A 16,252-nucleotide genomic window follows, 5' to 3' on the forward strand; every position below is an offset into this window, starting at 1 on the left:
CCGCCTTCTAAGTCCTTTTACTGGAGGAATGTTTCATTGCTCTCTGCTTCAATGGCAAGGGGGAGAAGGGGAATTGGATTCGTTCAGCAACCGAGGGCCCTGAATTTTATGGTCTGGGGAATCAAGTATGGGGGTAACTTGCTGATGTGGCAGTTACTTCCCTTAATCAACAAGACTGTTACTGTGATGCAACTCGGACTTTGCTCTCTGCTTCAAAAGCAAGGCATAACAGGGAAATGGATTCAACAGCAATCAGAGAGGGCTAGTGTGGGAAACTGATAAGCAGGGAGGTAACCGGGAATTGGATTCAAACAGCAACCCACCAGGGCCCTGACTTTTATGGTCTGGGAAACAGATAAGCATGGTGTTACCTACATGGCACAGCAGATACTACCATAAGCTTGCTGGGCAGACTGGATGGACCATTTGGTCCTTTTCTGCCGTCATTTCTATGTTTCTAATTATGTATTGATAATAGTAACAGGATGTACAGATGTTTAGGAATGGATTTGCTACATATTACATTACAGCAGTTTCTAGTTCTGTTTTATGAGAGTTTCTCAAACAGGATGCTCAGCATTGCTTTAGAATCTCTGAGCATTTTTTCCCAGTCTTTTCTCCTACTTATAAAACTTTTTCTCCTCCTGTCTTGCCCAGCCATCACAGCATCAGTCTTCAGCCAGGGGCCACAGATTGCAGCTCCCACCACTTCCCAGTATGTTTGCATCCTGAGTCTGTCCAGTAGGTGTCACTGTAGCACAATGTCTGAAACTTCCTCCATCCAGGGGCTGTGAATGCTGCCTCCTCAACACCCCCAGTCCCAAGGGGGATTCCCCAGATCATTAAAATCCTTATGAAATAAGAGTACTCCAAGAGCTGACTGCTGTGAGATATTCCAAGCGGATGGAGGTGATGTCATTGCTCAGAGCTGAGGAAGCTATAAATATCTGGCACAAGAAGAGTAAACATTGAAAACATTAGATTGTGATCACACTTAATGTAAATGAAAGCTAAACTAAGAGAAACTAGTTTCTTGCCTCATTTTGATTAAGAGAATTAATATTCAGATGCCTCTCAAACAGCATTCCATAACCATCAGATGCACCAAAGTTGTCCAGAAATAGTATTGTAGAGGATCTAAAGCTCAGGAGCCTTTGACCCGTTGAGCTGGAAGTTCAGTCCCAGCTGGCCTGCATTTATCAGCTAGATGTCACTGACTTTCTTCCTGTTTATTAACAGGCCAGAAGGATGTTTGTGGGAGAAATGGCCAGCCTGGAAGCTATCCTGCAAACGAATACTGTGACAGTGCCAAAACCCATTAAGGTCATAGACATGCCGGGGGGTGGCTCAGCGTTTGTCATGGAGCACCTGGAAATGAGGAGCTTAAACAGGTACCGAAATCCTCTGTCATCTCTTTATCGTGTTCTGCTGATGTTGAAAATTTGTGCCTGTGAGATTTATATTTTTCTGTTCTTTCACACTAGATACTGTACCTAAGACCACCCATTACATGCACTAAATAAATATTTCTGTTTTCATTCAAGATTAAGACCATCTAATAATTCAGTATTAGGACCTTCCATGATTGCTCAGAACAGATACTTGTTACACTATATAACCTGGATCACGAAAATAGAAATTATCATAGCGGTCCATATTCACAAGCATTTAGCCAGATAAATTGTGAGTTATCCAGCTAAATGCTTACTTTTGAATATTTGGGGCACATACCTGGCTAAATTTTAGTCAGATAAAAAATAAAGCATTTCAGGAACAGAGAAAATTATCTTGTTAACTTAGCTGATTTTCAGATTGATATGGCTAAGTTAATCAGATAACTTTAGGACTGCCTCAGAGGAGTCCTAAAGTTATCTGGCCGCGTATTGCCAGATAACTTAAAGCTTGAATGGCTTTAATCAAAGGAACAGAGCCCGGTTAAGTAATGTTAGTGTAAACAAGTAAAAGGTGCAGCATGGGCCTGACAGCCGAATTCCCCGACCTCTACCCAATATATGAGAAAGGGGTCCTGCTGGGTTGAGCTCTCCATCCCCCATTCCCTACCAGTATACGTAAACAATTGCAAAGCTTGGGGGTCCCAGTTATGGCCTCAACCCCTCTCCAGTTGATGAAAATGACATTCCAAAGCCCTGTTCTCTCCTTCCTTCCCTTTCCCCACTCATCCCAATTCTAACCCTCCTTCCCACCTAGTAGCATCCAGTGTGGCTCAGACAGTAACGCTGTACTGAATTCTGCAGTATTTGAAGAGGTCTTAATGTTGTTTGGGAAAGACCAAGAAATAAAGAATTGCAATAATCTATGTTAGTGAACAGTAGAGCTTGAAGCACTGTTCTAAATTCTGTTTGGTTCAATAGTGGTTCAATAGTGGTTTTAAACATCTGAGTACAAGTAATTTGTAGTAACCGTCCTGAATTTTTACTCAAATATGTTGTTGAAGACTAAGCTCTATAAACCAAAGATAAATTTTCCTTACAATAAATATTTCATTATTGGCCTTATTTGGTTCTCCCATGTATTGGTACTGGGGCAAAATACACAGTGGACAATCCTGAAGAAGTAGATAGAATGAAAAGTGATTTAAGAAAACTTGGACGAAAATTAGGTAGCTGGGATTCAATGCAAAGAAGTGCTGAGTCATGCATCTTGTGTTAGGCGCCCCGGCCGTGGACCTGTGCACCCGGTCCCCCTCACCTCGGGGGCCAGAAGGCTCGCTCTGGCTCTGTTCGCAGCTGGCCTCCGTCCCTGACTCCAACTGCGGAGGGTGCAGTCTTCTTCTGCCTTCCCCTCATCTCCCGCCATCACTGCCACTGTCCAGCGTCCTCCCAGGTGCACACATGCGCCATTTCCCCTCATTTAAAGGGCCAGCAGCAAGGAAGTCCCCGTGGTCCAGTGTAATGACATCAGGCAAGGCAGGAATAAATACCCTGCCTTGCCATCTCTCCCTCGCCTTAGCAACAGGTCCTGCTCCCTTGAGAGTGCTAGTTGCTACGTTCCTGCTCCACTCTGTTCCAGTTCCTCGGCCTGTGCTCCTGTTCCCGCTCCAGTTCCAGCTCCTGCTCCTCTCCACAATTTGGTTCCGCTCCTGCTTCCTTCCAACTCCTCATTCCATCAGCTTGCTCTCCTGGTTTCTGACACGGCTCGTCCCTGGATTTCGCTTCATCTGCTGCCTGCCCTGACCGCCTGCCTGCCTACTGCCTCTCCGTCTTGCCACCTGCCCCGACTCCTGGCCTGTCCTTGCATTCTCCTGTCCACCACCGGCCCCGACCACTGGTACTTCTGACTTCGCTGCTATCTTCTGCCTTCATTGAATTGCCTTCACCCGAAGACCCACTCCTAAGTCCTGCTGGCCACGGCACCCAAGGGCTCAACCTGCGGGGAACATGAGTTAATAAAGGTGAAAGTCCAGTTGGGTCTCCACTTCACCTGCATCCACCTCCCGATGACGAGGGCCTACAGGGGTTCCCCCTATAGGTGGTGCCAACTTCATCTCAGCTCAGGGGTCCACGCTTCCGTAACATCTTGGATATAGTAATTCAAAGGAGCTGTACGTGATGGCTGGTGAAAGACTGATGTGCATGAACCAAGAGAGAGATCTTGGGGTGATAGTGTCTGGGGATCTGAAGATGGTGAAGCAATGTGATAAGGCGATAGCTAAAGCCAGAAGAATGCTGGGCTGCATAGAGAGAGGAATAACCAGTAAAAAGAAGGAGGTGATGATGCCCTTGTACAGGTCCTTGTTGAGACCTCACCAGGAGTACTGGAGACCATATCTCAAAAAGGATAAAGACAGGATGGTTACGGTCCAGAGAAGGGCGACGGAAATCGTGTGGAGTCTGTATCGTAAGACCTATGAGGAGAGGCTGAAGGATGTGAATATGTATAACCTGGAAGAGAGGAGGAGCAGGGGAGATATGATATAGACCTTCAGATACCTAAACGTTTTAATGATGTAGAGACTTTGAACCTTTTCCATTGAAAAGAAAACAATAGAACTAGGGGTCACAAAATGAAACTCCAGGGGGGTTGACTCAGAACCAACATCAGGAAATATTTCTTCATGAAGAGGGTAGTGGAGGCCTAGAATGCCCTTCTGGAGGAGGTAGTGAAGATGAAAGCAATCAAATAATTTAAAGGGGCATGAGATAAACACTGAGGATCTCTAAAGGCTAGAGGCCAGAAATAAGATAAGCGCGCAATGGGATAACTTGCTGGTATGGAGTTACTACCCTTAGCAGAAGGCATGCAGATTACTATCCTTAACCAATATGCTTTGATGCTTTTAATGCAACTGCAACATTGCTCCCCATTTAGATGACAGGGGAAAAGAGGAATTGGATTCAGACAACAACCGAGGACTCTGACTTCCATGGTCTGGGATGCTGATACGCAGACATAAGGGAAAAAGCACAGGACTGCTTCCACAGCCAAGTCCTAAAGGAAACGATGAAAGCGTTCATGGGGGTAACTTGCTGGTGCAGCGATTATTACCCTTAACCAATAAGCCTTGATACTTTTAATGCAATTCCAACATTGCTCTCTGCTTCAGCGGCAGGGGAAAAGGGAAATTGAATTAAAACAGCAACCAATGAGAGACCTGACCTTAATGGTCTGGGAATTGGTAAGCATGGGGGTAACCTGCACAGAGCATCAGTTATTCATGGGATTACTACCCTTAACCAATAAGCCTCAATGATTTTGATGCAACTGCAGCATCGCTCTCTGCTTCGACGGAGGGGGGTAGAGCTGGAGGGAAAGAGCAATTTGGATTCAGAGACAACATGAGCCATGACGTTTTTGCAGTCTGGGATACTGATGAGTAGACATTAGGGCTTCAACGGCCATAAGCAAAGCACATCAATCAGCACCAACTGATACATGGGGTTAGCTGCACTGTGCAGCAAATACTACCATGGGAAGCTTGCTGGGCAGACTGGAAGGGCCATTGCTCCTTTTCTGCCATGATTTCTATGTTTCTATAATTCTATGAATGTGTATGTGTGAAAGAGAGAAGAGAAAGTTTGAACACAACAATCTCCCCTCTCCACTCCACTCACTAATCAACAATAATCTCAGGGTATCTGGAAATCAAAAGTTCCCAGGTATGAGCAGGTGATTTTTTTATTATTGGGTGTTTTTTTATGTATGTGCTTTTTTGAAATATTTTTATAGTGTTTGGAACATTTTTTTTAATTTTTATGAGTTTTTAATTTTTCAATGTTGTTCTATTTGTCACCTGTTTTGAAATATTAATTTTATTAATATGGTTGTACTATTATTATTTTATTTTTCTTGATTTTCTTGTTTGATATTTGATGAGGAATGGTAATGTTTCTGTTTTTTCCCATTGTTTCACTGCATAGAGAGTCTAAACTTGTTGCATTTTCCAGTTTAGTTTATCTACACTTTTCTATGTATACTTTATGGTCTTTTTATTATGTATTTGGTAAGGGTCTGACTGTGTTCTGCATATGTGACCAAGGTGAGGTGTTCTGCTAGCGTGTAGTTTCTTTGTAGGGATATTTAGCAGCTTGGTTTGATGTATTTTCCTAAAAAGAGGTGAATTGGTGTTGTATGCCCTGGTGTAATATTTGCAGTGTTGTCTTTTCATAGTAGAGTTGTTACTGTTTAAATGCTGGCAGTTAGTACCATTTGAGTTTGGAGATTTACTATATTTTAATTATAATTTTGTTTATTCATGTCTTTCTGCCCACAATGCCCATGTCCAAGACATGTTAAGTGAATAGTGACTTAAAACTTTTTCTTGAGATTGTCTTCACAAAGCACCATCATTATGGCGGTTTAAAGAGAGTGAAGACACCGAACATTTCCAGATCCCAGACTAGAACAACTGCCCCTTGACGAAGAATCAATGATTCGAAACAAGGCCTTGTTGGGATATGGACATGGATTTGAGATCGAGAATGTGCTCAGATAAGTGATAGGGAAGTTCCCTGCAGCAAGTTTGTATATGAGAAAATTGTGTGTCGGCATTATTGAGAACTGTTTGGTGCTTCATGAAGAAGTTTGAAGAAGTTTAAAAAAGCCCATTCGTGGGTAGATACAATCTCAAGAAAAAGTTTTAAGTCACTATTCACTTAAAAAATTCAATCACGTTAAAAAACAGAAAAAGTATTCACGGGTTGGAGGAGGTTGGTTTATGATTAAAAATTGCCATACATTGCTGGATGCGATGATATGAAATTGTATGAAACCTTCCTCTTCTTCCCCTAAAAATGTCTTCCTTTTTTTGGATGAATATTTGGATTTTGTAGATTGTTTTTCAATGTTGAGGGATTTTCTCCTTTTGAAAAGTGTTTAGGAAAATCAATAGAGTATTTGATACAACTGCAGCATCGCTCTCTGCTTCGACGGAGGGGGGTAGGAGCTGGAGGGAAAGAGCAATTTGGATTCAGAGACAACATGAGCTATGACGTTTTTACAGTCTGGGATATTGATGAGTAGACATTAGGGAAAACTCAGGACTGCTTCTATGGCCATAAGCAAAGCACATCAATCAGCACAGACTGATACATGGGGGTAACCTGCACGGTGCAGCAAATACTACCATGGGAAGCTTGCTGGGCAGACTGGAAGGGCCATTGGTCCTTTTCTGCCATCATTTCTATGTTTCTACAATTCTATGACTGTGTATGTCTATGAATGTGTATGTGTAAAAGAGAGAAGAGAAAGTTTGAATATAATAATCAACAATAATCTCAGGGCATCTGGAAATCAAAAGTTCCCAGGTATGAGCAGGTGATTTTTTTTATTATTGGGTGTTTTTTGATGTATGTGCTTTTTTTGAAATATTTTTATAGTGTTTGGAACATTTTTTTTAAATTTTTATGAGTTTTTAATTTTTGAATGTTATTCTATTTGTCACCTGTTTTGAAATATTATTTTTATTTTATTTTTTTTTATTTAGTGTTTATCAAGTTTAAGATTTACAAAGAAATGATATAATCAAGCATTTTCAGAAATATAACATATTGAAAACATTCCACACAAGAAATATATATTTTAACATTCCAGTCTGCATCTAGAGGGGAAGGAGAGCATTCAATCTGCTGTGCATCATTATATTCTTTTCAGCCCAATACTCCTTAAAACTCAAATTTAAACTACCTTGAGACTTATCCCTTAAAAAGCATTGCAAGTATGAGGGATCATGAAAAACAAACATTATTTTGATACGATATCTGACACTTACAAGGGAATTTTAAGAAAAAACTAGCTCCTATATCTAATACAGATTGCTTTAAAGACAAAAATGGTTTCCTTCGTGCCTGAGTTGCATGGGAAACATCGGGAAAGACTTATACTTTTTGACCACAAAAATTACGATCCTTATTCTGAAAATATTAAGGAAAACCAAATCTTTTTCCCATTTCAAAGAAAAAGAGACTAGCAATGTTGCTCTTATAGAAACATAGAAATGACGGCAGAAGAAGACCAAACGGCCCATCCAGTCTGCCCAGCAAGCTTCACACACTTTTTTCTCTCATACTTATCTGTTTCTCTTAGCTCTTGGTTCTATTTCCCTTCCACCCCCACCATTAATGTAGAAAGCAGTGATGGAGCTGCATCCAAGTGAAATATCTAGCTTGATAAGTTAGGGGTAGTAGGGGTAGTAACCGCCGCAATAAGCAAGCTACACCCATGCTTATTTGTTTTACTCAGACTATGTTATACAGCCCTTATTGGTTGTTTTTCTTCTCCCCTGCCGTTGAAGCAGAGAGCCATGCTGGATATGCATCGAAAGTGAAGTATCAGGCACATTTGGTTTGGGGTAGTAACCGCCGTAACAAGCCAGCTACTCCCCGCTTTGTGAGTGCGAACCCTTTTTTCTTCTCCCCTGCCGTTGAAGCAGAGAGCTCTGCTGGATGTGTGTAGTATCAGTTTTTTCTTCTCCCCTGCTGTTGAAGCAGAGAACTATGCTGTATATGCATAGAAATTGAAGTAACAGGCTTATTTGATTTGGGGTAGTAACCGCCGTAACAAGCCAGCTACTCCCCCCTTTGTGAGTGCAGATCCTTTATTCCACATTTCCTCTTGCTGTTGAAGCTAGAACGATGTTGGAGTCACAGTAAGCATGTGTACGTTTATTGAATAAGGGTATTGTCTCCAGGCAGTAGCCATCATTCTGGCGAGTCACCCACTCTTCATTGGCGGCCTCTTGACTTTATGGATCCACAGTGTTTATCCCACGCCCCTTTGAAGTCCTTCACAGTTCTGGTCTTCACCACATCCTCCGGAAGGGCATTCCAGGCATCCACCACCCTCTCCATGAAGAAATACTTCCTAACATTGGTTCTGAATCTTCCTCCCTGGAGCTTCAAATCGTGACCCCTGGTTCTGCTGATTTTTTTCCTACGGAAAAGGTATGTCGTTGTCTTTGGATCATTAAAACCTTTCAAGTATCTGAAAGTCTGTATCATATCGCCTCTGCTCCTCCTTTCCTCCAGGGTGTACATATTTAGATTCTTCAATCTCTCCTCGTACGTCATCCGATGAAGATCCTCCACCTTCCTGGTCACCCTTCTCTGTACCGCTTCCATCTTGTCTTTGTCTTTTTGTAGATACGGTCTCCAGAACTGAACACAGTACTCCAGGTGAGGCCTCACCAAGGACCTGTACAAGGGAATAATCACTTCCCTTTTCTTACTCGATATTCCTCTCTCTATGCAGCCCAGCATTCTTCTGGCTTTTGCTATAGCCTTGTCGCATTGTTTCGCAGACTTCATATCAGACCTCTTGAATTTATTATGCCCATGGAGTCTTCTAAAAAGTTAGAGACCCCTGGACTTTCCAACATATCAACTCCCCCCTACTGAACTTGCAGCATTTTTCTCTTCGGTAAGTAATATATTTTAGAAACAAATGGGATTTTCTCTATTTCAATAGATAATATTTCAATTACATACTTCTTATATAACTCATCAGCTGACAATAACCTTGAAATTGGAAAATTCAGTAATCTAAGGTTACATGATCTTATTTCATTTTCCATCATTTCGATCCTATTGTGTAATATCAAATTATCATTTATAGAAATGAAACAGAGAAACATAGAAATGACGGCAGAAAAAGACCAAACGGCCCATCCAGTCTGCCCAGCAAGCTTTCACACTTTTTTTTTCTCATACTTATCTGTTACTCTTGGCCCTTAGTAACCTTTTGGTTCTATTTCCTTTCCACCCCCGCCATTAATGTAGAGAGCAGTGTTGGAACTGCATCCAAGTGAAATAGTTTAATTAGTTAGGGGCATTAACCGCCGCAATAAGCAAGCTACACCCATGCTTTGCTTATTTGTTTACCCAGACTATGCAATTCAGTCCTTGGTTGTTGTGTGTATAGATCCCCTTTTCTTCATCCCCCCTGCCGTTGAAGCAGAGAACTATGCTGGTATGCATTGAAAGTGAAGTATCAGTCTTTCTCCCCTGCCATTGATGCAGAGAACTATGCTGGATATGCGTGAAGTATCAGACTTTCTCCCCTGCCGTTGAAGCAGAGAGCTACACTGGATATGCATTGAAAGTGAAATATCAGTCTTTCTCCCCTGCTGTTGAAGCAGAGAGCTATGCTGGATATGCATTGAAAGTGAAGTATCAGGCTTAATTGGTTGGGATAATAACCGCCGTAAAGCAAGCTGCTCCCCGCTTTTTTGTGAATGCAAATCCTTTTTTCCACATTTCCTCTTGCCGTTGAAGCTTAGAGCAATGTTGGAGTCACATTAACCGTGTGCATCTTTATTGAATAAGGGTATTATCTCCAGGTAGTAGCTGTCATTCCTGCAAGCCACCCACTCTTCATTCACATCCTTTAGACTTTATGGATCCACAGTGTTTATCCACGCCCCTGTGGATCCATAAAGTCTAGAGGATGTGAATGAAGAGTGGGTGGCTCGCAGGAATGATACATTAATAGCCTGCAAATTGTTTACTAATGGGTTCAAATTTGCAACTACTTGCTCAACCTTCTCGGTCCTACAATCTAATTCGTCAAGTTTTGCTCTGGTTTCTACAGAAAATGTATGCACATTGGATATAGATCTAGACATTTTCTTGTCAATTTTAGCAGTCAGTCTCCACACATCCAATAAGGTTACATTTTCTGGTTCTACATTACTCTCCTCCCCTTCACTTCCTATTTCAGGAATTATAGATGGACACTTGACCTTGGTATCGTCCCTAGTTGCCTCGCCATCCAAAACTATAACATCCGAAAATATTTTCCCCTCTGGTGCAACCTCATTTCCATCTTGGATATGGGTTGTTACAACAGAGGGATCTATAACCACATTGACTACTTGTGTATCCTCCATTATAGGTTGTAAGGGGAGTTGTATGGACCTGGGACTCAAGGAAACCCCCATGGGGGAGTTCCCTTCCAAATATTCCCTTACGGTGGACTCACCCATATGTACTATATGTGAGTCCATCGGTCCTATCCTTTTTGACACAGGTGTTGTTGGAGAGGAGGTATAGTTTTTTGATTTTCGTTTTCTTCTCATATATTATTTTTTCTTACCCAGGGGCACGCCCCTTTGGCACGCGGCTTTGGCTGCGCGCCGGCAGCTGCACACCGCTGTACCCTTTGTTTTATGCTGTCCCGGGGCACTTAGTGATGACATCAGTGGGGTACCGCCCCCTCGATCTGAGCCTCCCCTCTCCTCGACCAGGAGACAGATTTTCTCTCTCTCAATTTCTCACAACAGCAAAACTGTAGTCGAGAATATCCAGCACACAGACTGCTCTCACCTCTCCTCAATCTGCGTGCCACTGTGCCCTTTGTTTTATGCTGTCCCAGGGCACTTAGTGATGACGTCAGCAGGGTACCGCCCCCTAGATGCGGGCCTCCCCTCTCCTCGACCAGGAGACAGCTTTTTCTCTCTCTCAATTGCTCACAACAGCAAAACTGTAGTTGGGTATACCCAGCATGCAGACTGCTCCCACCTCTCCTCTGAAATATTATTTTTATTAATCTGGCATGTGACATCTGTTTAAATGATTTTGTTTTTGCAGAGACGATGTTCAAGAATGTAATGCCATTGATATTACTTTATTTCATCATATGTAATTGGTCCCTCCCGGTGCAGCCCTTACGAAACACGGTCCATGTCAGGGGACTGACACCTCAATCAAGATTTGGCATTTTGGAATCATTGAACTTTCGTTGTTTATTTCTGTTTTTTTATATGGACCTTTGCAATTTATTTTGCAACAAACCTGATGGATTGGTTTATATATATAGTGTATTTACTCATCGTTCCACAATAGGCCTAATACCATACGGTTTCCAAGAATCGTTTTGCATGATTTCCTGGTTGGCATTCAGCAGCGCCTGTAAATATAATATACATGGTGTGATATTTTTGCCTCAGAAAACTGCCCTTTGAATGTCCTTTTTCTGTAAAATCTGTTATTATAAATGCATAATTTTTAAGTGTATGTGGGGTGGGCTGGGGAAGGCGGAGTGGAGATGTGGTCAGGGCTAGTGACATGGATACAAGGCTGTAAGAGTCACCTCCAGTGCCTAAAACCCATGCACTAGCTTTGTGCAGCATTTTTGCCACTCCTATTTTGGTGCTCTAGGTGACTGACTAATGAAAGAACCAACCCTGATCCCATTAAAAAAAATGGGATCAGGGTTGTTTCAGTCCCTTGCCTGCACCTGAAACAGGTGCAGGCAAGGGACTGAAGAGACGACTGGAATGCTATGACCAGAACAGAGTTACAACTCTAAGTTAGAAAAACACTGGACTAATCCAGAGAGCTTACATTTACACAGTCCAGATAGCTATCATTTGATTATATAGTGGAATAGTACATGCTTTTGGCAACCTGCACCAAAAAGTATGCACTATTCAGCTTTCGGTGCCCATCCCAGAGAGCTTACATTTAGCTATTTTCACTTACACTGATTTGTCGCCTATTTCAAACTTATTGAGTAACCAGCCTTTGCCGTATTCCCTTTGGGAAAATTTTGAGCCAGCGCTGATTGTACAAGTGTGAAGGAGTCATGGCTACTTCTGGAAAACTTGGAGAACAATGCTGATGACCTTCATGTATGCATTGGACACAACTTGCACATTCAGGGAGTGGACATGCTTCCTGTTATGGTATGCCATTTTTCACCCATATGGGGTGGGGGGCGGTGAGAGCAGTGGCATGCAGTCAGGGCCTTCAAGGGATTCAGAGAATCCCCAGTCCTGATCAATTTCCTTTTTTTTTCCCTTTTATATTTCAGCTGCAGTTTATGGTCGCCAGATGTCCGATGTTCCCCCATTTTGTACAATATCCAGTCCAGCAGTGGAAAGAAAGGAACTTGGGAGGCGGAGCCTGCACCCTTGCCTCCGATTGGCCCGGGCAGCTCCTGCATCAAGTTCTCTGCACAGATTCGGAATGAAGGCAAAAGAGAGAGGTGCATGCAGTGGCAGTCTAATGTGCATGAGCCACTGCTGCCACAGCTACTTCTGTCTCTTCCTGCCTTCTTTCGGCAGCCCAGCCTGAAAGAACAGCCACTTCCCGTTGCCATTGCGTTTGCGTAGGGCCTGGCCTGAAGAATGGCCACCTCCCATTGCCATTGCATCCATGGCTCAGGCCAAGTGGCCTGTCCGAGGAGAGAGTGCTGCCTTCTTCCTCTGCCATCTTGTCCATAATTGTTACGAGCGCGCGCGGGCGCGGTCGTCGTAAGCGGGTGGTGAGCCCTTGGGCCACGGCAGGACTCAAGGAGGAGCCCCAAGCCACACCGTGGGAGGTGAGCTGAGCAGGCATGGTGAGCGAGGCAGGCAGGAACAGAAGCAGGGAGTCCGACCCTCAGCCGGACCTGCATGCCCATGGTAGCCAACACGGGGAAGTTGACTAATGAACGGTCCTCCGACTGTTCCCGGCCCTTTCGGACCTGCCGCAGGGAACGGCAATGGGCAGCAGGCCAGACAGAGGCGAGGGCAGACAGAGTCCTTAAACAGAAGACATCAGACGGGGCAGAAGCAGGCTGAAGCAAGACAGAGACATCAGGACAAGGGCTGAAGCGAGACACAGGAAAGATCCAGGCGAGCAGGAACTCCGATGCTGGGATACTCACATCCGAAGCCCCCTCGGCTGGCAGAAGCTCAAGAGCCCGTGGGACGAATCCCTCCTGTTGGCCACTCCAGGGCCCAACAGGACAGAAGGCTCAGGAACCAGACGAGGACATAGGTCAAGGCAGAGACAGGAAGACATCCGGGCAAGGGCTGAAGCAGACACTGTAGACAAGGCTGGACGGAAACATTGCACTGTCCATCAGGGCGCCCTACTCAGCCCACCCGTGGGACTGAGTCGCGGACCACCCTGTCCCAGACGCGCCCTACACAGCCCAGGAAGGCTGGTCGCGGACCACGCTGAGAAGGAGGGTGCAGGGAAACTCCAGGCGAACAGGAACTCCGATGCTGGGATACTCACATCCGAAGTCCTTACGGCTGGCAGGCACAGGAACAAACATCTAGGCAGAGACACTGGACAGGGATCCATCAAGGCATAAGTGATCACGGAGGACCTGGATCAGCAAGGATACAGACGACTGTAGGACCTGATCCGCAGGCCCTTTGCAAGTGAACAGAAAGTCCTTAAATACTGGAGGTAGAAGGCAACTCCCTGGGAGGAGCTTGCCAGGACTGCCCACCGCTGGTCCTATAAGTCAGGTGGAGAGCTGCGGGCCAGCCCCTAGGAGAAGGGCGTCGCCAAACAGGAAGTCCAAACGCTGGCAAGCAAGCCACAGGCACAGCTAGGCCTCTCAGGCCCTGGAGCAAGTCCCGGATGGAACACAGGCCCTGGAGCTGTGTCTGCTAGGCCTCCCAGGCCCTGGAACTGTGTCTGCTAGGCCTCCAGTCCTGTAGTGCTGTCTCTCTTGGGCCTCCAGCCCTGTAGTGCTGTCTCTCTTGGGCCTCCAGCCCTGTAGTGCTGTCTCTCTTGGGCCTCCAGCCCTGTGACTTTGAGTCTCCTGGGCCTCCAGCCCTGCTACTACTCCTGAGCCCTGCTGCTGCTGCTGCCTGCTGGTTCCAGCTACTGCTGCTTCCTGCTTCCAGCCTCCTGCTTGCTTTTTCGGCCACGTGTGTCCTAGTGGCCTCTTGTTTTGTCACCCCTCCTACCTTCCCTTCCTTTGTCCAATGCTGGTAGTCTCCGGCGCCCTCGCAAGGGGGCGCTGGGGTGCAATGGATTCTCCTTCCCTTTCTTTAGTTGTCTGTTTCTCCCTGTTTCTTTAGGGGGCGGGGCAGCCTTTGGCCGCCCCCGCCTCCTCCCCACCCACAATAGATGGCAAGCAAGCCACAGGCACAGCTAGGCCTCTCAGGCCCTGGAGCAAGTCCCGGATGGAACGTAGGCGAGGCCCTGGCTTCAGAGCGGCCTCCGGAGGAAGGTAAGAGTCCTCCTGTAGCGCAGCAGCAGGGGGGATCGCAACAATAATGGGCTGACAGGCCCAAAGAAGAGAGATGACACCAAAAAGGAGAGAGGCACTGTGGCCTGGGAGTCAGGAGAAGGGGGGAAATGAAGATGCTCATGTTCCTGGGCAGAGAAGTGGTGGAGATAGAGGGAGGAAATTACTGGGGGGGGGGAATGCTGTGAAAATGTTCAGGAGGATGATGGACTTACATAGAAACATAGAAATGACGGCAGAAGAAGACCAATCGGCCCATCCAGTCTGCCCAGCAAGCTCCACACCTTTTTTCTCATACTTATCTGTTTCTCTTAGCTCTTAGTAACCTTTGGTTCTATTTCCCTTTTCACCCCCACCATTAATGTAGAGAGCAGTGATGGAGCTGTATCCAAGTGAAATATCAAGCTTGATTAGTTGGGTAAGCGGCAGCATAGCTCTCTGCCGTTGAAGCAGGGAGCTATGCTGGATATGCATTGAAAGTGAATTATGCCTTGAAAGTCACATTAACTATCATCAAATATTGAAAAGCCTAATAATTGGTAATTGAATAAGCCTAATAATTGGTAATACCTATAGCCCATGAACCCACCCCTATTTTTTTTTTTTTTTTAATTTGGAGATGGCAGCCCTCCATCCTTCCGCTCCGTGAAGGTGGAACACCAACCACCGGCCACTGGCATCCCGCTCCGTGAATGCCTCTGTGGCTACTGCCGCTCCGTGCAGTGTTTTGCTGCCTCCTTTCCCATCCTGAAACCAGGATGAGGAGCCTAGGAGAGGGGGACTCAGGAGGGATGGGAAAGAGGGTGGAAGAGAGGGGATGGGGAAGAGGGAGGAAGAGAGGGGATGGGGAAGAGGGAGGAAGAGAGGGGGCTCAAGAGCATTGTGGGCAGAGGGTGGGGGGGAGAGTCACTGGGATAGTTAGAAGATGGGCGGGTGGGGGTTATTCAGAGAGGATGCTGGGCAGAGGATAGAGGATCTTCTGGGGTGAGAAAAGGAGGCACCTTTAGCCCTAGTCCAGGCCTAGGGTCAACAGTATCTGTAGAGGATGAGTAGAGGCAGGAGGCCAGCAGTGTTGGACTGTGGTTGCATTGCAGATTTTGACCGTGGTGTTTCCAGTTCAGTTTTTGTTTGTATGTTTCTATTTCTAATTTGTGGTCTCTTATTCTGTATTTGGTAAGGGATGGCTGTGTTTTATATGTGCGACTGAGGTAAGGGATTCTGCTAGTGTAAGGATCTATAGTAAATCTGCTTGTTCTGTTTTCAATAGGAGATATATTGGTTTCTCTCATTCTGATGTAATATTTGCAGTGCTGCTCTTTCCTGGGAAGGGTTGTTGTAAGGTCCTGGGAGTTCGTGTTGTTTTGATGTGGCAGACTTGTCTCTTGGGGTGGACTGGATTCTTGGCAGGATGTGATAGCTGTTATTGGATCTATGTAAGTATTATCCAAAAATACTGTACGTGAGCTATTGAGACAATTTAGGACCTGTCTTTTGATGTGAATGTTTCCGACATGATATCTAATGAAGGGACCTTTGCAGTTTTAAAAGCTTTGTACAATATTTTTAGGGACAGGTATTTTTTATTTTAAAGGTATTTTCAGGGAGCCTGGCTTGTTTTGCTTTCCTAACAGATTGTGTATTGATGATGCAGGGCCTGATGTTATATTTGCAGTGTTGCCTTTCATAGGCAGGGTTATGTCCCGGGGTAGTCACGTGAGGGAGAACTGAGCCTTCTCTGTAGCCAACCCAGACTTCTCTAGGCAGTTCCACTCTGCAGTACTCTCCAACAACAGTGTTCTTCGGTCCAGGTGGGGAAGAAGAA

The 16,252-nt window shown here is 45.1% G+C and overlaps 1 protein-coding gene across 3 annotated transcripts in view; it reads left to right on the plus strand.

The window, feature by feature from the left end:
• Positions 1-16,252, plus strand: part of LOC115090776 (ketosamine-3-kinase-like) — a 120,067-nt gene that overhangs the window by 57,860 nt on the left and 45,955 nt on the right. For all 3 annotated transcript variants that reach the window (XM_029600277.1, XM_029600276.1, XM_029600274.1), the window contains one exon: positions 1,240-1,391. In XM_029600277.1, the coding sequence (XP_029456137.1) occupies positions 1,249-1,391 (143 nt within the window). In that variant the 5' untranslated portion in view covers positions 1,240-1,248. The remainder of the gene's footprint in view (positions 1-1,239; positions 1,392-16,252) is intronic.

The sequence above is a fragment of the Rhinatrema bivittatum genome, chromosome 4, assembly GCF_901001135.1.
Source record: "Rhinatrema bivittatum chromosome 4, aRhiBiv1.1, whole genome shotgun sequence".
Classification (NCBI taxonomy): Eukaryota; Metazoa; Chordata; class Amphibia; order Gymnophiona; family Rhinatrematidae; genus Rhinatrema; species Rhinatrema bivittatum.